Genomic DNA, 25,283 nt, shown 5'->3' on the forward strand with positions numbered 1-25,283 from the left:
TAGATTCAGCTCAGTGTAATTTCAATTTCAGAAATATTTAAAATTTAAGCGAAATCGCCGTTTTTTTCCTTTTATTTTATATTGCTCTTAATTTATAATGTGCATTTAAACTACATATCAACAGAGAAATTTATTAAAGCAAAATACATAAATTTAAATTTTTCGACTGATTTATATAGAGGTGTATAAACATTACGAACTTAGGGTAAAAACATTACGAACTGTAGATATTTTTCGAAAATAAGTCATTTTGACGAAAGTCTAAAGTCCATTATTTATTATCTAACATATTATGTCAAAACTACAGATCAAACCTATTTTTTATAGCTTGTTGCATATCAAAAATTCATATTCTCTCTCTCTCTCCCCCCCCCTCCCTCTCTCTCTCTCTCTCTCTCTCTCTATATATATATATATATATATATATATATATATATATATATATACACAAAATAAACCGAAATGTACCGTTTTATGGTTTCCGGCTCTACAAAAACATTAAAAGGCTCAGTAATTTTTGTCAAAATGCTTTTGTAACGATTTTGGTAAAATTAACAAATTAGCAATTTGGTTTTATAAAACGTGATAAAATTTGGTCAATGATATAAAACTTGGAAATTTTACCTTGATCATAGTATAAAAAACCACTTATTCGGTTTAACTTACTTTTCAATTTTGTTTTTCGCTCTACTTGGTTAGTAATAAGAACTATAATTTTTAAGACCAGAATTTCATATAGACAGGGATAATATGAAAGGAAAAGATAACAAATGAAAGGTTTAAATATCGTATATTTTTTGGTTTATTAACCAGAATTACGATTTTTTTTTGAAAAAAACGTTATTACCATACAGTATCGAAATTGTACTAGAAATTCTTTCTCTGCTCACATTTGACTAATTTTAACTACCACAAAAGTTTCTGTACAAACAATATTTTTTCAGACAATATTTATTCAGTGAAAATAAAATACAAGTTTTCAGTAATTGGTGTGACATTGACTAAAAAACTGAAAAACAATTATTTTGAATATTTTCTGCATCGCTATTTAATCATGCTATTCTAATGGATATTTTGGATTTCAGTACAGATATATACTGCTCTCCATCTACGACTTGTAAAACAATATTCCAAACATGAGCAAAAGGTCAGGACCAAGTGAAAATCATTACATAACTGCTTTGAGGTTAACATTATCATGTATAAATAAGCATTGTTAGCATTATCGTGTAAAAATAAGCATTGTTAGCATTATCATGTATAAATAAGCATTGTTAGCATTATCATGTATAAATAAGCATTGTTAGCATTATCATGTATAAATAAGCATTGTTAGCATTATCATGTATAAATAAGCATTGTTAGCATTATCATGTATAAATAAGCATTGTTAGCATTATCATGTATAAATAAGCAAGAGAAACATTGTTATATACGCTGGCTTTATCTTGATGAAATCTTTATCTTCACTTAGCTAATAATGATATAAAATGGGCTTGAAACTGACCTTGGTTTTCGTTTCTTGGCTAAAAATGTCACAATATTTTAACTTGGTGCAATTTTATAAAAATCTGCGCTTATTTATTATAACATATCTATGAACATATATCTTGTTATGAAAACTGAACGAAAACTCTAACTGTATTGTACTCATTAGCATTAAATTTAAAAAAATACATACATTGCATATCTAAACATATAAATATATTAAATTTTGAGGACACAACATAATCATGGACATAAAAGCTTCCGTTTCAACATTACTTGATGTTCAATAAGGAGAAACGACGAAACAGAATTTTATCTCGCACTCTATTTGAAGTAAAAAATATATATTTCTGCAATCCTAAGGATAATTAAGTATTATAGTAAAAAGAGAAAGCTCAGGATTAAGATTATTGTGAGCTGAATCACTCTAACAAAAATCAATTGAATTGCATGTGCAGTATACAAGAAAAAAAAACGCACCATCCTGAATAACTTTAATTAAACAGACTAACTGATCAGATCTTCAAGTTTGGGACTCCATCTTAATGGTTTGAGGACACAACATTATATTTTACTACTGTATACTACTATATTTTAATTAACTATATACTACTATATACTACTATATTTTAATTAATTAGTTCTTTTTATATTTTAAGTTGCGAAATGAAACACATGCTTTTCTTAATAAGCATACCCTTTTTTCGAAGGATTCGGATTTTTGACCCCCGAAATAAAAGGGGTAGCTGCAATCTTGGAATTATGGTCCTAATAGTTTGGTCAGTAAAGCAATCCAAACTTTGGACCCCCTAATGTTAATTTTACTGTTTGAGTATTTCACCATATTTCGAGAACGTTTTAAATAAATCAAAACATTTTTGCGCACAATTATAAGATTCGTTTAGCCAAAGATGCACCATGTAAAAAGGAAAAAAAATTCCAAAATATTTATTATTTTTATTATTTTATTTAATAACAGACGAAAAAAGTTTGAATAGTAAGATCTATAAATTTTTACATCACATTAAAGTATCGAATTTTACTGGAAAAAATACAAAATTTGAACAAAATCGATTAAATAGTAAAAATCTATTTCTTAGGTACTATTCAATTAATTTCGTTCACATTTCGTATTTCGCCAGGTAAAATTAGATACCTTAAATTGATGTAAAAAATTGTATACCTTACAATTCAAAATGTTTTCAACAATTATGAAATAAAATAATACAAAATAATTAATATTTGCTAAAATTTATTGTCTCATGAATTTATCATTAGATAAATGAATTTTATAATTGCGAGCAAAGATTTTTCAATTCTCTTATACAATTAATTTGATTAAGCGAAATACTAAAAAGTAAAATTAGCATTAAGAGGTCCAAACTTTGGGTCACTCTCCTGACCAAACTATTGGGACCATGCTTTCAAGATGGCGGCTACCCCAAATATTTTGGAAATCAAACATCCGTCGAAAAAAAGGTATGTTTAGTCACAGAAAAGACGTTTTTATGTCTAATTTCGAAACTTAAAATATCGTCGTATTATTAGCATATTTCTTAGCATATCTATTAGCATATTTATTAGCTTATTATTAGCATGTCTAACTTATTATTTAGCATATTTATGGTCCCCCCCTCAAACAATTAAAATTGAGTCCTTGAACGCAAGTATCCGATCATTAGATCAAAAGTTATTTACGCTGGTCCATTTTTTTTTATCACGCTTTACATTGTAAAACATTCCGGATCAAATTTTAAAAAAATGCTGAAACCCTAAAAGTCCATTTTTACCATAATTTGCTCAGTAATAATTAATTTACAGTGGTTCAGTGATTTTCTAGTAAATGCTGCTGTAAAAAAATACGGTATATTAGAATTTTTGCTCCATATAATTTTACCATTACGCCGATTACGGAAAATTGCTTATATTGCATAATATTCTTATATTGCATAATATATTGCAATATTCTTAATCTATAATCTTATATTGCTAATATTGCATAATTTCCTTAAATGTACAGAGATTAAGTGATTTTGCAGTAGATAATGTTGTAAAAGTAACGAAATATTTTTTTACATTGTATATAATTGTATATACTATGTATACATAATATATACTATTTATAAATTGTAAGTAAGTGCTTCCAGAGTGTGAAAACTGGCTGAATATCTCAAATTCATACTATTCTTATTAGAACTAAGTTATATATTGAAGTTATATGTTATATATAACTAAGTTATATAAGGCATATTCAGCTAATATCAGCGTATTAATTTATGACTATGCAAACGATTAAATTTCGAGTCAATCAAATGATATTATACAATTGATCAACTAAATGTTTGAAACTCCACATGAACTCGAAATTTGAGATATTGTCTGGTTAATTTACTATTCAATCAGACCCACGTTTAATTAGTTTGAGACCAGTTTATGAATTTTACATCAGGTGAGAATATGTATGTACTTACTATTAGCTGTTCATAAGTAAAAGAGTGTGTTCAAACAATGAACATTACAAGCTTTTAAATATTTAAAATAAAATATATTTAAAATGAAATATACAGCATATAAGAAGCATTTAAAATAAAATATATTTCAAAAACTAAATTCTTTAGCAGTGTAAACGTAATTTTCTCAGAAATTCACGTATTGGAACAGCGTAAGATTTCAAGACAAATGATTTATCTTGAACTTAGTGAAAAAGACCTAAAGTTAATGCATGTTTAGTTTAAAAAATATTAAATCGGTTTTCAACAATATTTTGTTTTGTTTATCTCTTTGCATACATTTTTATATAATGTCTTACTTTGAATTTAGAAAATTCAGCTCTTGAACATAAATCATCGAATTTAGAAGAAAAAATTAAAAAATTTGCTTTTTAAAATTAAATCAAAAATCAGAGGACTAACAAACGTGTTTAAATATGCACTATAACAATTGGAACAAAAATTTTTTTAAAAAAAAAAGGATTCAATATCTGCTGAGATCCAAAACATGCTCAACATCTAAATTTCCTTCAACACTTTTGTACGCGCTACAGAAACGTTTTCGTCAAAGTTGACTAACAATGTAACTGTTTGCCAAACTAAAACATGTTAAATCAAACTGCTTAGAGGGATAAAAATAAAACACTGTTTCACGTTACGATCCGTTGAACATTTTCAATTTTGTCGAGAACTGTAAACGTAATTATAAAATAAAAATAAAAAATGCGTTTTTGAGGAATTATCAAAATTCTATCATTAGTCGATACAGTACCATCCAAAAAATATTTTAAAGCCCTCAAACTTAGCAGTTATATAGTCTATACGTTCTGTTATAGGACTTAACAGCTACCTGGTTTGAAATCCCTGTCATGAAACTTTTTTTTTTTAAATTTTTGCATGCTATACTGCACGGAGAAAAATTTTCCAGTAAAGCTACAGTACTCTATGATAATGACATTTCTGAGAAAAAATATATAATTCTTGTTAATGAAATTTAAATATACGAGATTTACCATACATTTATTATTAATTTTATCAAAATCATTACCAAGGCATTTCGATAAAAATCCCGCAGTTTTTTGTGATCAAGACCCAGAAACGCGGTAAATTTTACCATATTCTGATAGCTTCGACCCTACTTTTTTTATATCAGTAAAGAAATTGTTTGCAAGATTGAGTGGAATATATGCTGGTATTAGAGCCAAATAGATTTATAAATTGAAGCTACATGAAATATATGAGTACAAATTTTTAAATATAAATGTTCCAACAAACTATTTTAGAACAGTATAGTTGAATTATAATGTAGTCAATTTAAACTTATTTTCGTGTGTGAAGAAAGCCGTCCACATGATATCTTTTAATTATCTTTTAAAATTTCTTTTATAAATGCCTTAGTTAAGTATTTTTATAAATAATACATATTTTTTTTAATAGTACGTGGTCCAGTATTTGAGTATGAACCACCACCACGAGTTGATTTTGATAACTCAACTGGAGCTGTGATTCGATGTTCTGCAAAAAGTCAACCAATGCCAGATGTTTGGTGGGAAACGAAAAATGGAACTACAGTACGGGATATACCAGGACTACAGCATGCACGCCCAGATGGATCTTTAGTGTTTTCTCCATTTTCTCCATTACAGTACAGACGAGAAGTACATGATGCAATTTATCGCTGTGTTGCTTCCAATACAGCTGGGAAACTTGGAAGCCGAGAAGTTCGAGTTCGAGCAGGTAGGGTTTATCAAAATAGATTTATTTTTTAAAGAATATATAATGTATTTCTGGTGATTAAATGTGTATAAGCTGTGCAAGTGAAACTTATGAACAAGCTTTACTCAAGACTTAAGCTTCTTTCTGCATACATTCAAATTGAATAGACTAATGGCTAACTAACTGGTTTAGAAAACATATTCCTAAATATTAGGAGATTCATTAGTTAAACATGACAGAAGGTAACAGTAAGTCAGAATTAATATGAATATGCTACACATTTCAATTGATTCGGTAGCGAAAATATTGCTTTTCCAGGACTAGTCATTGAGGAAATTTGTGAAGAGGAATTTGGAATTTTTTTACCCACAAACTACACTGTAAAAAATTGATGAGAAAATTATGGTCTAATGAACTGATACCCAGAGTGCCTATTTACTGTAAGACTTTTTACAGTAATTTTTACAGCAATGTTTATTTATTTACTTATTTACTTACTTCTTGATTTCATAATAATAATAAAATAATAATTTTATACTTTATCAAAAATTAAATAAACAAATAACCGCGATCTGACGTCTTTATACATGTTGCTTAATCGATACCATACAAGGTACTTTCATTTTAGATGCAATGCAAGTAAATTGCTTCCAAATGAGAAAAAACTTATAAATAACAATTTATAAATAAATAAATAACCAACGATAAATTAAATTTTGATTATAAAATTAAAATCCTTAATAAGAAATAAGTATGCACTGGTGTGAAAGATTCTGGATCCCCCTAGAAGGCGGTACTTTTTTCCGTAAAATTAATTTTTAACAGGGCATGCTGCGGAGCAAAAAAAAATCTGATATACCGTAATTTTCACAATAATAATTACAGTAAAATCACTAAATTAATTGGATGAAATAAATATTTTAGTGAAAATTACGATTTAATAATTTACGTTCAGAATGAATTTCGTGGTAAAAGGGATTTTCCGGATGATGTCCCCAAAGTGTTGGTACTTTATACCGGACTCTTTTACTGTGCAGTATAAATTTAAGATTTTTTAAAATGCTAATAGCAAAAAGTGCCGGTAACTTATATAAACAGAGGCATTTAAAAAAATGCAAATAAATGAGTGAATAAATAAATGAATAAAAAATTTTAAAGCATAATATTTTTAATTCTATTGCGAATTATAAACTTAAATTTCTTAACCATATTTAAGTTTAAAAAAAATAACAGCTAAGGCAAAATTACTGAGTGTCTTTATGCATTTATTAATATTAAAATATTGGAAAAATTTTAATGAATGCATACAGATTTTTACGAAAAAAAATGTTAAAATATACCCCTAAACTACAATAAAAATGAACCAATGCTGCTAACAGTACGTATACGATTATGAAAAATTAATTAGACAAGCAATAATTTCCTTTCGTTATGGTATTCTTAATTTTTTTTCATGATAGTGAGAAGAGATTCTTTGTTAAGAATCTTATTTCAGCATTTATTTTACCTCACCGCAATCTAACTATATAATAAAACTCATTTCGGTTTTGACTTCAACTTGGAATTTCCTGATTTTGAACCACTAAAACTATTTTCTAGAAGAATAAAAAGATTTTTATATGAATAAAATCAACAACAGAACATTTTCTTGTTTATTTATTTATTTTTAAAGTTGTCAAGAAAAATTCTTAATCCTTAGAGGTAAACTTACATTTATTGGAAAAATATTGCTTAAATCATGAGTTTAAGCGATGTTTCAAAATCTAGGCTATGCTGGCTCATTTTGGTCACACGTAGACCAATATCTAAACACAAATTCAAGATTATGTTTTTATTACAGGATATAGTTTGTGTCTAAAACAAACTACACTGTAAGAAATTATGGGACATCCAATTGTTTGGAAGCATCCATTTAACCGTAAAATACATTTGTACGATTAGAATTATACAGTGATTTTACTGTAATTATTAGTGAAAAAACTAAGGTACATTAGATTTTTGTTCCGGTAAAAATGGATGTCACGATAAAATGAACTGGAACTCCAGTGCCGGTTCCTTTTACCGCCATTTGATGCATAAATTTTCATAATTTTAGTTGTAAAATTATAAATTATTAATGCTCCTTATAATGACAGAAAAACTTATATAGCGATGCGAAAATATTTATGTGTGTAAAATTCGCTATTTAACACGTAAAGCTTTCTTACATATTTTTGTTTCATACAACAAGGACAAGGGTACAAGGGACGTTTAAAATTTTTTTTTTCAATTTTTGAGCTACAATTTAAAAATTTACAGAATTTAGTACTTGCATGTTAAGCAGACTAAGCATGAAGTTTGGTGATGATTGTTCAATTAGTTTAAAATTAAATTAAATTTTAATTTTTTTAAAATACCCAAAAAAGGAAATATTTGAAATGCTCCATTTGTTCGGAAAAGCAAAGTAGGAAGTTAATTTTTTGTTACAAGATTTTTATTTAATTTCTAAACTAAAGTTGCGATAATTCATAACTTTCAAACAAATTTAATTTTAAAACAATTATGAAATATTAAAAAACACATAATTTTAACTAAAACAGTTACATAAGAATTTTCATTTGTGACTAAGTAATTTTTTTTACTCTAGTTAAACCTATAATGCATCGCAACTTTCATTTAGACATGTATAACAAGCAATTTGATGAAATATAATTAAAAACAGACAAAAATTAAAATGTATGGAGCATTTCGAAAACACAAAATTTACCAGAATATTGATTTTGAGAAAAAGCCAGTTTTAAAATTTGCACACAATAATACACTATGTTTTGCTTGAATGATAAATTTTTAATGAGTTAAATATGTGTAAAATACTTATGATTAGCCTCATCAGAAATTATATAGTATTTAATAATATTCAAATGAAAAATAATCCAAAATAACAATGTTATTACAATACTTGAACGAGAAAACGAGAAAGATGTGATAACACATTTTTAAACATATTTCAAATATATTACTTTTAACACTAATTTAATATTCAAAATTCGCCTGCAGAATATGTCAACCCTTCTTTTCTAACTGATTTCTTTTCTAATGATATTTTTTTATATTTTCTTGAACTTTTCTCTTCCTTGAATTTTTGAGAGGATTTTCGTTTTTTCTGACTTGCACGCCTGCAATCTTTCCTTTCAGCAACTGTTACAGAACTCTGATAAATATGTTGATTTTTTAATTTTTATGTCTCAACAAAACCTAAATTGTACTCTGCAACTGCAGCAATAACGCCAAACTCTAATCTTTTTTTGGATAGAAACACTTCTTTTGCAAACTTTTACCACAATGCAACTGCAAAGGGGCGTGGTCATACTAAAAAAGCTTATATCTCGGTGAAAAATGATCAGATTTTAATAATTTTTTTTAATTTAAAGCTTATGATTCCTACTTCAAATATAAAGTAAAATCTCAAAATTGAAAATTTAGTCATTTTATTCGTCATATTTTTAGTCATTTAACATTGTTACAAATAGAAAAATCTTTCATGTATTATAACGTCAATTTTATATCTTGAATCAACTTTTATTTTTCTACTTGAATTTCTAATTTATTTATCTAATTAATTTTTAAAATAAAATTAAATGTATAAAAAAAGCATTTATCTAAAACATTAAATTTAAATCATGTCTTTTATTACTAAGTTTCGCCAGACTTAATTCATCCTTTTGTTTTTAAATACTTTTTAATAAGTTACTAATTATCGAAGTATCGACTATAAGTTACTAATTATTAATAATTTATCGAAGCATTCGAAATATTTTTAATTCTTTAATTTTTCTAACTTAATTTTTTCTATTTACTTATTTTTTTTTAGAAATTGTAATGAATTAAGCTATATTACGTAGCAGTTCGTTTTTTTTTTGTAAAAACACATTTATATAACTACCGCACATGAAGTAACAAAATTAAAGTACTGGTAACAGGTTAGTAATAACCTTGCACAAAATATTTAAAAAAAAAACCACGACGGGTTAGTATTAACCTCAAATTCCAAAAATATAAACTATCTCCTCAGAAATTAACATCTCTCTGATGTTCCAAAAAAATCTCGTGTTTTTATTTTTAATTTATATCGTAATATGTTTCGTTTCTTTTATTCATGCTTTTGTAAGTCAGATACTTTTTCTAATATTTTTAGACTTTATAAAATGATTAAAAAGTATGTATATCTTTGCAGTGCAATTATATTTTTTAATTTTTGACAAAATTAAAGATAAAATTAGCTATATTTTTAATGCGAAACGTTCTTAAACGAATCCCTTTTTATCGTTCAATATTTAGCATAGAATACATGATACGCGTGTCGGCATTTCAAAATATTAAACCAAAAATTGCTCTTCTTCTTTAGTGTAGTATAATCTATCTTTAATAATCATTTAATTTATAATTTCTTCGTGTTATTCATTAAAAACAAAATTTACTACATTTAATTTTTAGCTTCTTAAGAAAAACTAAAGAACACGTGTACCAGAAATTTATTTAACACTAAAGGGTCTTAAACGAATTTTTATTATTTTTCAAAATTGCCTCTGAAAACGTAAAACAGATGAAACGTAAGACAGATGAAAGCATTTAAAAACATGAAACTAAAACGGTGTTTTGCAGTTTTAAGCGTAAATAACCACATTTATATAGTCATTGTCTTTTCAATTATTCTTTTTTTCTTTCAGGCTTTTTTATTTTAATAGATTAAAATTCAAATCTGCCTTTTTTTTATATTTTCGCTAAATTTTAAATTTTTTTCACAATTAAACGCAAAGCCCTTCACAATTAAACATAAGGCAAATTTAAAATTCCCTTTATACTTATTTTTTTAAATGTAATTTATTTATTTTATTTATTTATCTTTTTTCGTTTTAATTTTTTTTCACTTATTGATTCGGAAACCAGTAAAACAAAAAGCAATGAATTTTTAAAGAAAAAAAAAGAAAAAAATCCCCTATATAAGACATATATTTAACACTAAAAGTTCTTTGACAAATTCTGATTATTTTTTTAAATTACCAATTGGTATGAAACGTAAAGTACACGTAAACATTTCAAAAAATTAAATTAAAAAGTTGCTTTGCCCTTATAACTGTTAAATAACACCATTTAAATCACTTTTTTATTTTCAAATACTTTTTTTTTCTAAAAGGCTTTGTTTGAAAAGAGATTATTTGTAAAAGTTTTTAAATGCAAATTTAATCTTTAAATTATTTAATAATTTTTTGTTTTATTTATATTTTTCAATTTATTGATTTTTGAAATCATTAAAAACAAAAAAAAAATTAATTAAAAAAATCACGTTTATCAGGTATGTAATTAGCACTAAATCTTCTTTAACGGATTTTTAATTTCTTATACAATTGTTATTCAATATGAAAATATATGTGAGCATTTTAAAACATTAAACTTGAAATTTGCTTTGCAGTTTCAAGCATAAGTAACCTCATTTAGATCGCCATTTTATTCTTAAATAATTTTTATCTAATAGGCTTCATTATTTTAATTGAGAACATTTATCTAAGCGTTTAAAAGTGAATTTTAGATTTGCTTTTTTTTATTTTTAGCTTTTCTTTTTATATTTCTACTTATTGATTTTAGAGATCATTAAAGCAAACATCAATAATTTTTTAAAAGAAAAAATATCGTATATCAGTCATGTATTTAACATTAAAATTTCTTTAACAATTCCTGTTATAGGTTAAAATTGCCCTTCACTATTAAACATAGGGCGCACGTGGTCATTTTGACAGCCCTTATATAAAAATTATTTAAGGAAGCATTTGCAAAGAAAATTTATTCATCCTTTTTTTGTCAATTTTTTTCCCTTTATTTTTTAATAAAATTATTTTGGAAATCATTAAAAGCAAACAAAAATAACAATGATTTTTTTTAAAAGAAAGAAAAAAAATCACGTATATTAGGTATATATATTTAACAGTAAAAGTTCTTTAACGAATTCTTGTTATCGCTCAAAATTACCATTCAGTATGAAACATAGGACGCACGTGGTCATTTTGGAAGCCATTAACGGAAGACTGAAACGTCTGCATTAACTATAATCATCTTAACTGTCATTCAGTTTTGATGCTGATGGAATTTTCTTAGAAGCCATTCTGATGAAATGCGTAAGCACTGAGGGAACTGACGAGATTTCAGCTTTATGGTAGGCCATTTATTCAAATGCTTAATTAAGGAAAGAAATGTGGTTCTTTGCAGAGTTTTATGAATTCTTATTAACTCCGCAAGTCTTAGCTATTTATGCGAGAACGATAAAGGGAAAATTAATTAAAATTTAAATATTTAAATTGATTTATTCTTAAATCATTTAAAAAAAAATTAAATAAGGTATTTTTTTGGTAATTATGAGTTGAATTATGAATAATTAACATTATTTTTTCGAAGGGGATTGCTTTAATCAAAATCTATTCAAAGATTAAATTAATTTGGATTCCCGTATTTGAAAAAAGTATGGGCTTTTATGCAATAAAAAATGTATTTACAAAATCTAATTAAAATATTTGAAGAATCAAAAACTAAATGATTAGAAAAAATAACGTTACAAATTTTATATTAAAAGGTAAATGTTATAAATTATTCAATATTCAATATTAATACTGAAATAAAATTTCATGTGTTATAATAAACCTAGCATAAATCTTATTATATTAAAATGTAAAATCAAAAGCATAATGTATATATATATATATATATATATATATATATATATATATATATATATATATATATATATATATATATATATATATATATATATATATATATATATATATATATATATATATATATATATATATATATATATATATATATATATCCAGAAATAATAAACTCCGGTAAACTTGGGGGTCTGGGGTTTTTGGCCACGAGGAATCGATTGGCGCCGGTTTTGAAGCGCTACGGTCGAGCAGTTCGGAGTTACAGATAGGATATTTTCAAACTTTATTAGTTCGCCATAATGGCTATAGATACTTTTCTCCACTCTTATAAATGTATGCTAATGCGAACCTTACAATTGAAATATTAATTTTCGACAACTTAAACCAATAATATACGAAGGAATTAATAATTTAATTGTAAGGTTCGCATTAGTTTACATTTATCAAAGTGGAGAAAAGTTTAACTTTTGTGTTAAAATCACCGTCAACAAAGTCCGACATTTCAACATTCATCAGATTTCAAGCTACATTTTCAACATGCAGAACGCACCTCTACATGAAATTCTTCAAGGAGCCGGAATTTTGGAACAACAAGCGATCAACTCAATTCTACCCGCAAATGGACAACTAGAAGATACCGTCATTGTCAGTATGCTTCTCCATTACGCCGAACAAGCTTACCCGACCGTCAAAGTTGCCGTACTTCACCCTGAATTTGTCGCACGCTTCTACGTTACAACAGCAGATGGCGCTTATGAAGGAATGGCTCTTCTCAACGATATCAGCGACCAGAACAAGGCTTCCAACTATCTATACGGCGTTCAACAAGGATTCGACGTGCTACTCATTCCCATTCACAAGAGAGCTCAAATGGATAGAGGCGAGCACTGGATGCTAGGAATTTACGAAGCAAGCTATGGAGAACGTCAACTATTAGTCTGCGATCCAGTCGACAACCCGCTGCCCATCGATGCTGTTTTGAGAAAAATACTGCGACACGTTTTGAATACCGTTGTTACGAATGAAAATCTGAAAGGATGCATCGTGAAACCTCGCAACGCTTACAACCACCAAGATGACGCGTCTTCCTGCGGAGTTTACATCGTCTTTTATGCTCGACAATACCTCTCTCATCGACGCTTTTTCCTGGACAAGAATTTTCAAGAAGCGGATGAACGGAATCAAATTTACGAATTCGTTGTGAACAGTGACCAATTGAACATGTCGGGACCATCTGAAGTCGCATCTTTCACATCTTCGACCAATATGCACGCTTTGAATATCCAAGACCCGATGATAACGCCGTTGCGCCCGACAATAGCAGTCAAGCAGCGTAGCAAGGAACGAATCTCGGATATATTGATGGAACTTAAGGCCGGGATTCAACTGAAACAGTCTTAAGACACGCCACTCGACGTATGCGACGGTCTTAAGTTCGGGAAGTTACGCCTATCGTCTTAAATAGTTATTCAAGTGAAACACTTGCGTCGTATCTTAAATGTACCCTGGCTTAAGACGGGGATTTTGTTACCTGTTTCTCCCTACGATCAGCAGTGACGTCAAAATATTTTTGTCCAATCAGATTCTTTTGCACAGTGAATAAACAAGAAAAGAAAGCTACAAGCATATATCGCATTTCGCGTAATAAAGCTTCTTTAAAAGCTCCATGATTAGTTTCCGTTTATTAATCGTCGATGTTTTAAATTTATTTGAAAATAAAAATATAAATTCGAAAAATGTTTACGAAAACAATAGTGATTGCAGAAATTTTCAAAGTGATTCAACGAAAGAAAAACAATTAAGATTTAAATAAAATCATACACATATTTAATAACAATTGTTATTTTTATTATTAATAGTTTTAGTTCTAAGGTATTTAAAAATTTTAATAAATAAATTTAATGATGGTAGTAAAAGAGAAAGAAAAAACATTTATTTATAAAACAAATTAAAAAGAACCTTTATTTTGTGCATTGAATTAATTTTTAGTTTCCTATTGGTTAATGCATAGTCCTATAAATGAAAAGTAACATATTTCAAATAATTAACAATATCAATATTAACTTCAAAAATTACTGATGCTTATTCTAAGGTAGAAAGGCTTTATAAAATATTTAACTATTTTGCTAGACATGAGAATAATAATTTCTCATAGCACATTTTATATGTATAAAAACAATATTTTTAAACAACTCAATTACAAATAATAATTTAATTATCTATGCGGTGCTGTTTGTTGTTGAGTGTACTTTTGAATTAATTGTTGTTAATCATTTTAAAAAAGAAAAACAATGAAGCGAATGACTATTAATATTTTAATAAATACATTGTCGTATGCTACTTTTAATGAGATTCAATCGTAACACTGAATCCTACATTAGCCAAAAGTAAATATGAGATATATGTTAGTTGAGTGTGAAATTGTTTATTTGAACAAATTCTTACTCTTAAGAATGACATTCATGAGTATAAGCTTATCAGTATGCTTTAATTTATCTTGTGCCTTTTATATATCGATTTCTATCACATTAAGTTAACCTGTCCCTCTTTTAGCAGAAATGCACTTCAAGGGGAATAATTTTTGGAAGAGAAAAACTTATCTTTTAACATGATTCAAAGCACTTTATTCTCAAATGAATACCATTATAAATTAAACAAAAAAGATGGAACTTAATTTAGTAAAATCCATATTATAGTTTATTTCTAAAGTTGCTATCAGTGCTTCTTGCTTCTTTTTAAATAAAAAACAAACTTTAGACAACTAACTTTTTAGAATAAATTAAAAATATTTGAAAATAACTATGAAAATAAATATAAAATTGAAAAAGACTATATTGATATAAAATTGAAAAAGACTATAATTCAATACTACTAATCATTATTCAGAAAAGTAAAATTTCTAACTAATTAACTCTGACTTAATTTACGTTATTTTCTAAACTTGATTTTTGGTTTAGAATAAAACTGCATTTAACAGATATTTTGAAGTTAGTCAAACTTAGATTTAATCATATTATGATAGACTTTGAATCAGTAGGTCAGTACTCAATAGATTTTAAAATCGGTTAAATATTATTGATCTTTTTTGTGAGAAAAAATGTATTTCGATAGCCTAAGTGCTATATACAAGTTATTTTATGTATCTAAACAAACTGACTTAAAAACCATATTTGATAACTACTTTATGCTAATCTGCAAGAACTGAAAAATTTAAAAAATTATAAATTTCAATTTACTATTAACATGTACCTAACAGTAAAAGATAGACTACTTCTGAAGCTTATTTACGTAATATAACTTTAAATTTTTTCTCAATTAGTGAAATTTTCATTACAAATATTAATACTAATAGTAATTTTAAATATTAATTAGGGTTTTCACCACTTGTCATTTTTTAAAAGAAAAAAAAACATTTAGCAACAGAATTACAAGAGCTAATTTCTTAACCCAAATTTATTCAAGTAAAATCAAAGAGGAATAGCTATCAAAATATGAAAATAATTCTGTTAAAAATTTTCAAGTCTCATCTTTTAAATTAAATACCATGAAACAGTAAATGCGCTTGAAAGTGCTCATTAAATTTTTCTATGATTTTGAGTTTAGAATATTAACGTTGTTTTTCGTTTTTAAAAATTTTATGTTATTATTCAACATTAAGAGTTCAGCTTTAGAGTTAAAATTCACCATTCAAAAATTATTAAGATTATTTTTATTTTATAATTTTACCAATTGGTAACATAAATAATGAAATCTGTATAAAAAAATATCTGTTGAGAAACGCCTTTGGTATATTATCCAAGATTTGTTTCAAGTACTCATACATAACAGCACTTATTTATGGAAATTAGTATGCTCTTCGTAACAGAGAATACAATATATATATTTTGCATACTATATGTGATAAGGCAATTTAAAATTTGATCACAGTATTTTTAAAATTTTTGATACACATATAAAACAAGTCATCAACTAAATACTATTCATTTAATATAACCCAATGAAGAGACCTATAAATCCTAACTAATAAAAACTAATTGCAAATCTTCAATTAGTTTTTATTAATTGGGATTTAATTAAAAAATTTAAATAATTGTTTGAATCAATTATAAGCACTCTTACCTAACAATAAAATACAGTCTATTCAACTTCAGAAACAGGCAATAATTGTATCCTGATCTTCAATCACTCCTGGATGTTTTAAAACAAGCCAACAAATTTCTGCTAGAGTGTATGGCAATTTTTTATTACACCATCACAAAAGCATAAATTACCAAGCTTGAAAGCATTTCACTTCCTAATTTCTGTAAAGTTTACATCCATAAACAGCAGTTATGTCTGTAATAAAATAAGTTCACACAGCCAATATTTTTTGGGAGATTTTCGGATTGTAATTTATTGTCAAGTCTCCGCAATTTCTGGGCAGCGGCCCACGAGAAACAAAAACATCACAAAAAGAATAACTCGTAGTCACCCCCGGGCAAACATCTACATGTTTTTTTTCTTACAAAAATTTGCAAGTTTAAAAGCTATTTGGGACTTTAGCAATTGTAGTTGGCATGACAAATCCTGATACAGAAATAATCCCATATTTTTAATGAACATATAAGTTTAAAAAATCTGTAATTGTATTTCTAAAATTGTTAAACATGTTTCATGATAGGATTTCAATAAATATATCTTTATACAAAACCAACTTTTCTACAAAAATAAATAGTTTAAAAAAAACAATGAAAAAAGTTATTCTTAGTTTAAAATGTAAAAATTTAGTGCATTTTGTAGTGTTAAATGTTAGCAACAGTTAAATCTAAAAAGATAAAGAGTTAAAAGTTATTAACAATTAAAATGAATAATAATTATTATAAACCAAGAATCATTAAGGGGTCTAAAATTTTATAAACCTAAGAACTCAAATAGATTATCCGTAAGCATATCAATAAAAAATAAGCATAATTTATAACTGTACAATAATAAAGATAACAAAATGTGTATCGATACAATTTTAACTAAATTTCGTAAGATTACTCGCTTTGTAACCAAATAAATTACTTACGTATGCAACGTGTACTTTTAAGAAAAATTTATATTCGATAATAGCTTTAGTTCAAAACATACAGCAAACAACTTTGATGAAGATATAAAAAATAGTCAAATAAAATTTACATACAAAAGAGTTTAATATGCACACATTAAACAATAGAACTCTTACGTTTTACTTCAGTTCAGGAAAAATAAAATTAAACATACTTTTTTGTTTACAGGAATAAGAGTAAAAATAAGGTGTTAGGTTCGTATTTATTTATCATCTTAAAACAAATTTTGTAGACATTATTACTAATAACAAGTGCAGACTGTTAAATGAGAAGGATTAAATCAATAATATTTAAGAATTAACAAGTAAGTTTTGTTTCATGATCACCAACGGATCATCATAACAAAACAACACAAACGCCATATTGGATTAGAGCGTCTTAAGTCAGTCGAACCACCCGTCTTAAGACCGATTTGTCATTTTCAACGTAAGTGTTTCAGTTGAATTGAAACTTACGAGATTTCCCATCATGCATTGCGAAAGTTACGATTTCACCCGTCTTAAGACAGTCGATGTTGCAGTTGAATTCCACCCTAAGGCATCTCAACGAGTAAAATACCGCGATTTTGAAAGACGCAGACGAAAAAACGAAACAATGAGGGGCCGCAACATTCGCCTAGAGAAACAATGCCGCCGTAATGAAAGACTCCGTAGAGCTGCGAAATCTCGGCCTGCGTCAACCTGCAAAAATGCTGCATCTTCCGACGTGAAATATCAAAGTCTTGGTCCATTTAACATCGCTTGCATCCACGATGGCGCTTTGCATTTCCCAGAAGAAAGAGTGAAGAACAAAATACACGTAGATTCATTTGGCGACTGCTGCTTACATGGAAGAATCAAACTACCAATGCCCGAATTTCCAAACGAATTAGCGCTTCTATTTGCACGACAACACCGCCTATCGGAAGAATTCCACAGAAGGATCCGCAACATCGACGCCTGCTTTGCGCTTGCCTCATTCAAAATCGACGACGACAGAACCGTCAATCAACATGGAATCTACGCGTTTAATGCCGGCGGTCAAGTCCATCACAAGATCAACCTGGCAACGCGCCCGACTCAAGACCCGCAAGGTGGATTTGAACAGCCGAAGTTTGCCCAAATGTACCTCATGGAACCGGACGAGGCTACAGCTGCGCGATCTGAGCTCAACCGAGAGTTAAGCCAAGAACTATTGCAACTACTCGAGGAGATCATGCGCTTTAACAACCCGTTCGCCCAATCGTTTATGATGATGAGAGAAGTGATCGAAGAAACCAACCAACGCGCAATTGCAGCCGGAGTACAACCGCCCAATGTCCACCTCGCCTTTACAAACCGTGAAGGCGACGATCCTCGACGATTCAACGCACCAGTTGTAAACGAAATAGCCGCAGTCTTGACTCTCAACGCCGATCAAAGCATCCCAGAGAATGAAATGGTCATGCGAGAACGCGGGAAAAAAATCACGCAGCTATGCATCATCGATGGTCGCGTCGAGCCTTTTACCTACCCGCTTTTCTACCCGAGAGGAACTTTTGGATTCTATGTTGGAATGCCGCTGCACAAGCCTTATCCATCAAGAAATCATGTTACACGCGCAGAATTAGCCTGCTACCGACTCGCCTACCGTCTGAATTATGCCAAGATACTCCCGATCGATTGCACAAATGCAGGAATAGATCAACGATTGGTCGAGTTTAATGCACTTCACTTTGGCGGACGCTTACTCCAGCAATACGTGGTCGACACCTGCATTCGCGTCGAAAGAGATCGCATACAGTGGATAAAGAGCCATCAGCGTGAAATTCAAGCCGAGAAATACGCCGGAGTTCACAACATGCTCAGAAGCTTGGCTGCGCAAAAAGATGCTGCAATTGGCGAAACAACCATCTTACCGTCATCTTTTCCCGGATCAACGCGCTGGTACACCGAGAATTTCGAAGACTCCATGGCATTAGTGCGAAGATTTGGATTGCCCGAATTTTTTATCACCGTTACCTGCAATTCGCAGTGGCCAGAACTCCTGTCAGCGATACGCAATGAATTCAACGCCGCAATTCCGAAAAGCCTGTTGGCTCTAACCCGTCCAGACATCGTTGCAAGAGTCGCACGTCTCAAGTTCCGCCAAATCGTCGAAGATATCATGACGCATCAAATCTTTGGAAGAGCATCCGCATACGTCTTCACCATCGAGTTCCAAAAGCGAGGTTTACCGCACATGCACCTATTAGTGATTATGTCGCCAGCGGACAAGATTCACAGCGCTGACCAACTTGACGATTTTATCTCGGCGGAAATTCCAGAAGATGATCCGGAACTCAAGGAACTGATCTCGAAATGGATGATCCATAACCCGTGTGGTGATATGAACCCAAGCGCTCCGTGCATGGTCAGCAAACATGGAAGAGACCAGTGCAGATGGGGATTTCCAATGGAACATCAAGACATGGCATCGATGATGGACGATGAAAATCCGAGGTATCGCCGACGCTACAATCCGTTGTTGGATCCAATGAACCCAGAATTCTCGCATGAGCAAGCCATCTACAGGAAAGACTGCAACATCCAGCGCGTCACCACAGACAACCGCCACGTCGTCCCATACAACGCCAACCTGCTCAAAAAGTATCAATGCCACATTAATGTCGAATTCGTAGGCAGCATCGGACCGGTGAAATACCTCTACAAGTACATCTACAAGGGCCATGATTGTGCTACGATAAAGGCCGTCGAAAACCAGCAGACGATCATCTACAACGAGCCGGAGAAGTACGTGGAAGCTCGCTATATCTCACCAGTTGAAGCATGTTGGCGCCTATTCAAGGATTTCGAGATCCACGCGAAAAGCCACACCGTCGTTCGACTTGACATTCACCTACCCGGACAAGATGGCGTTAACTTGGACCAAACGCCAGTTGACCTTGCCGATATTGAACAGAAGGGATCGACCTTAAGGGCTTACTTCCGTCATAACACCGCGCTGAAAGAAGACGAAGCGAACGGAAAGGCAGTCACGTACCACTATTACCATGAAATGCCGGAGCACTACCGATGGATTGGCCAGACGAGCACTTGGCAGAAGAACGTGAATGCTTGCAGCAGAATTGGTCGCGTACATCCAAACTTCGTTTCCCAGCCAGAACTTTTCTTTCTGCGCACGCTTTTGTTCCACATCAAAAAACCAACGAACTTCAGAGACCTCTACATTGTCGACGGTGTCCAGCACGCAACCTACAAGCAAGCCTGTCTAGCCAGAGGCCTCACATACGACGACCAACAGTACGTAGAAGGACTGCGCGAATCTGCTTCATCGAAAATGCCAAGTGTTATGCGCATACTCTTCGCTCAAATCCTGATACTTGGTGCGCCAGAAAACCCGAAGAGATTATGGGAACTGTTCAAAGAGGACCTCGCGGAAGATTTCATTCAAGAAGCAAGACGCACTGGTGGTTCCATAGAAGAAGCGATAAAGCGTGCCTACCGAATCATCGCGCATAAGCTGAACACCGAAGCTATCGAAGGCCGCAACTTTCGATACTGGGTGCAGACACATGGCATGGAAGACATCGACAACTATGAGCAAGATTTGGAACACGATATGATCGACGTCGACGAATCAACAGCAATCGGAGACCGCATGTACCAGCAACTCAACGAAAAGCAGCGTGAAATCGTCGACACCATAATCCAAGCACTTGAAGACCCGACTCCTGCTGCGAAATGCTTCTTCATAGATGGACCAGGAGGAACCGGGAAGACATTCGTCTACAGCACACTGCATCGCATCGTTACCGGAAGGCTTAAGAAAGTGAAATGCATGGCTTACACCGGGATAGCAGCGATTCTTCTACCGAGTGGTCAAACAACGCACCGAACCTTTGGCTTGAAAGTCCCGCTTACATCCGACTCAAGATCATCCATCAAACCAGGATTACCGAAGGCGAACGCACTCAAAGGAGCCCACATGTGTCTGATGGACGAAGCTCCGATGATGTCAAAATACGGTTTGCACAACATTGACGAACTCCTACGCGCGATTTGCAACAACATGTCGTTTGGAGGCAAAGTCATGGTGCTTGGTGGTGACTTCCGACAGTGCTGTCCAGTTCAACAACGTGCCAACAAAAGCGAAATACTCGACGTTTTTATCAAGAGAAGCCATCTGTGGCAACACTTCAAGACTTATTCGCTCGAAAAGAACATGCGCGCTGATCCCGGAGAAGAAGAATTCGCGAAATACCTGCTAAAGCTCGGCGACGGGGAACTCGAAGTGAATGAACTCGGCGAAATAGAAGTCCCAGAAGAAATTCGCTCTGGTGGTAACCTCATCGATGAAATCTTCGGACCATGCCTCAGAAGTGGGAACTACGAAGCAATGAAGAATCGCGCTATTCTTGCACCATTGAACGACGATAAGGACAAGATCAACGAGCAGACTATCGCTATGCTTCCAGGCGAAGAGAAGACATACACAAGTTTCAACTCGGTAAAGGATCAACATGAAGGGGGAATTCAATTCGTGCCTGAATTCCTGAACTCGATCAACAACGCCGACTTGCCTCCACACTATCTGAAGCTCAAGAAGAACGCCATCATCATGCTTCTCCGAAACTTGGACGTCTCTGAAGGAATGTGCAACGGAACACGATTGATTGTCACCGAACTTTGCAACAACATCATCAAGGCTAAGATCATCACCGGTGAACACGCAGGCCGACAAGTACACCTTCCAAGGATCACGCTCGACTCCAGCAAATCACAGCTTGGCGCAACTATGCAACGGCACCAATTCCCAGTTACTCCATCATTCGCCATTACGATACATAAGTCACAAGGCCAAACATTCGAATTCGTCAGCGTGCTTCTCCTCACGACGCTCTTCGTGCACGGAATGCTCTACGTCGCGTTTTCAAGAGTCAAGCGTCAAAGTGCGTTGAAGGTCCTGCTGCCTCCTGAGAATCCAACCCACACCCGTAACGTCGTATGGAAGGAAGTCCTGAACAAGAGAAACTCACCAGCCGCACCTGCCTCTCCGACAAGAAACTACCTGGACAACATGGAAGACTTCGCAATCGATGATTAATGTTTATTATGTTTATGCAGTTATAGGTTTATAATATGTTTTGTATGTATGTATATATGTTTGGTTTTTCTAAATAAATTTGTCAAAAATATTGAACTTCAACACACTTCAATCTTTACACTGCTCACTTTGTACCATTTCTTTAATTGTATAATTTTTTGTTATCAATCACATTTTATTTCCTATGACTTTTCAAACTTTACCTTTGTATAGAATAGTTCCCTTTCCAAACTCTAACTTTGCTTAGATAGTTTACAATGGTGCACTTTAACCGGTTATCTTTTCACCAATGGTTTCACAAATTTTCTTATGGCATGCATTGTTTTGATAAATCACAATTGAAAATTTAAATCTTCGAGTTAGCTTCGATACCTGTTTTCTCCGAGCGGAGCTCGGTCACCCGCTGGTATATATATATATTAACTTTTCCGTAAATTTACGCATGATTTGAAGGTATTAGAAGAAACAAAACTTATTTTTTAAAAGTTTGACAGTTACCTTTGAATTTATTCTTTAGTCTCATATTTGTTAATTGTGAGAACAATCGTTTTAATCCATTTATTTATTTCAAAGGAAGTACAATAATATTAAATACTAAAATATACTGATAAAATAGAATATAACTGATTGTACTAGATAACAGATCCCATCTATATCTGAACTTTTATTCAAAAACTGAAATGAAATTTTGAATTTCCCCTGAAACTTCTCTCCAAAGAAATCGAACAATCTAAAAAGAAAAGTTTTCTTAAAAGCTTCGATCCACCCAAAGAAATACTACCAACTAAAATACCTTCGTATTTAAGCGCGGGGGTTGGTTGAGACGAGTTCTGTCTAAAATTCGATCAAGTTGGTGGAAAAAGAGGCACATAGAAGATTCAGTCGTCTTTAGTTTCCATCTTTTTTTTCCCTGACATTCTTTTGAGATAACTGAGGTAGAGTAACTTAACCCTTCAAGATGACAAAAACCACTTTAAAAAGAGTGCGGCTATTTGTGAGACCACTTTATAGTTCTTTCAAAATCTTTTTTGATGTACTATCTTATTTTCAGTTTTGCGGGATCTAAGGATGAATAACTAAAAATATCAGTTTTTTCTATCTATCTTTCTTTCTTTTTTTTTAGAATTAAGCTCTTAGTTGTAACTGATATTTATCTCTTTGAATTTAAAAGTCTGATATTTTTTCAAGGATCTGTAAGAAATGGAACGATTCTTTTTGGTTTTATACATAGTTGCATCGTATTTTCATAACTTAAAACATGAAATAAAAAACGTATAATTTTTAAAAAAGCATTAATATTAATTTTAAAATTTCAGTGAAAATATACGACTTGAGAGAAAGTCTTAAATAATGAAAAAATAAAATAAACTAACTAAATCCGATCTTTGAGATTGAAAAAAAGAACAAATATATAATTTTCACTAGCAGTGCTGAAGCAAGAACCTCGCAAAAGTTACATGCACCAAGATAAATAAAATTTTGATTACAAGTAATATAGAAAAAATCTGGCTGCCGAATACACATGCAACAATAAAAATAAAATGTTTTATTGATTTTATAGAAAGAGAACCCTCGTATTAAAATATATATGCATTGTTATATAGCAAAACTAACACGAACGGAAAACTTTTAATGTTTTTAGCCTGTATCACTAAATCAAAAGCATTTTTGCACAAAGGTCTTTGTCAATAATCAATTTGTTAGATCGTAGGACGTTTTTTAAATTAATTCACATCATGAACACTAAGACACTTTAAGTCATTAAGACACATTAGTCTCTGTCTTAAGTTTAGTGGAGTACACTCAAGAATTAACCGAATAACTAGTTCACAGTAGGTACGTGGCAAAATCAGAACGTGGCCAAAACATGGATGCTCAGAATACAAGAAAGTAAACTGTTCTAAAAAAACTGTCTAATGACTTAATATTTATTTTAAATTTACATTTAAGGGAATTAAATTACAAAAAAGCAGCTTTAACTATGTATGAGTGTTAATGAATTTTGGGAACAGAACTAATCCAGACATTCTGCAGGTAAACAAACAGTGCACAAAATTGTACGGAGTTGAAATGAAATTAAAAATAATCAATTTACTTATTTTTTTAAAGAAGAAATTTAAAAAGAAAGAGTCAATGACTATTATTTACAGGGTAGAGATATCGCAAAGATTTTTTTCTCTCCATTTGTTCTTCTTTTGTTCGGTCTGATTCAGTTTCCAGCCGATCGGCAAAACAACTAATTATAACAAGTGACTGTGGACTCTTCTTTTCGATCAAATTTGAATTAAGGTAATTGATTCTTGCGCTGCTTATTACCCTAATTGCATACCTCATTAATCTTGGGGTAAAAGGAGTCTTTCGAAATCTTGTTGGGGCAAACTGAAATGATTTTCGTGCGCAGACGATTCCTAAGGCTTCAGGCATTCCGTGTATTCTTCTTTCGAACTCTTTTCCGTAATTCTGCTTAGTTTAATTGTTGTTGGGTCTTGGAATTCTTCATTTTTTTCTTTTCTTTTCCGCTCTCTGCTTGTAATTGTTGTTTCTTTGCATTTTTTTTTATTATTTACTGTTACATCTGGATGGAACGTTTGCATGCTTGACTCGGGAAGTTCCAATTTCATCGGATGGGCGGAGTTGAGAAAAGTTTGGCTATTTTCCAATAATGAATGGTAACTAAGTTATAAGTCATTAGGGAGTTGGTTTCGATGAAAAATAAGTATATCGTCGCATCGGAA

At 31.1% G+C, this 25,283-nt stretch overlaps 1 protein-coding gene across 1 annotated transcript in view; it reads left to right on the forward strand.

The window, feature by feature from the left end:
• LOC107452972 (cell adhesion molecule Dscam1) overlaps positions 1-25,283 on the forward strand; it is a 257,172-nt gene that overhangs the window by 22,092 nt on the left and 209,797 nt on the right. Inside the window, exon 2 of the mRNA XM_071184720.2 lies at positions 5,415-5,714. Coding sequence (XP_071040821.1) covers positions 5,415-5,714 — 300 coding nt within the window. The remainder of the gene's footprint in view (positions 1-5,414; positions 5,715-25,283) is intronic.

This window comes from Parasteatoda tepidariorum, chromosome 10, assembly GCF_982258835.1.
Source record: "Parasteatoda tepidariorum strain Cologne lab strain chromosome 10, Ptep-v5.0, whole genome shotgun sequence".
NCBI lineage: Eukaryota > Metazoa > Arthropoda > Arachnida > Araneae > Theridiidae > Parasteatoda > Parasteatoda tepidariorum.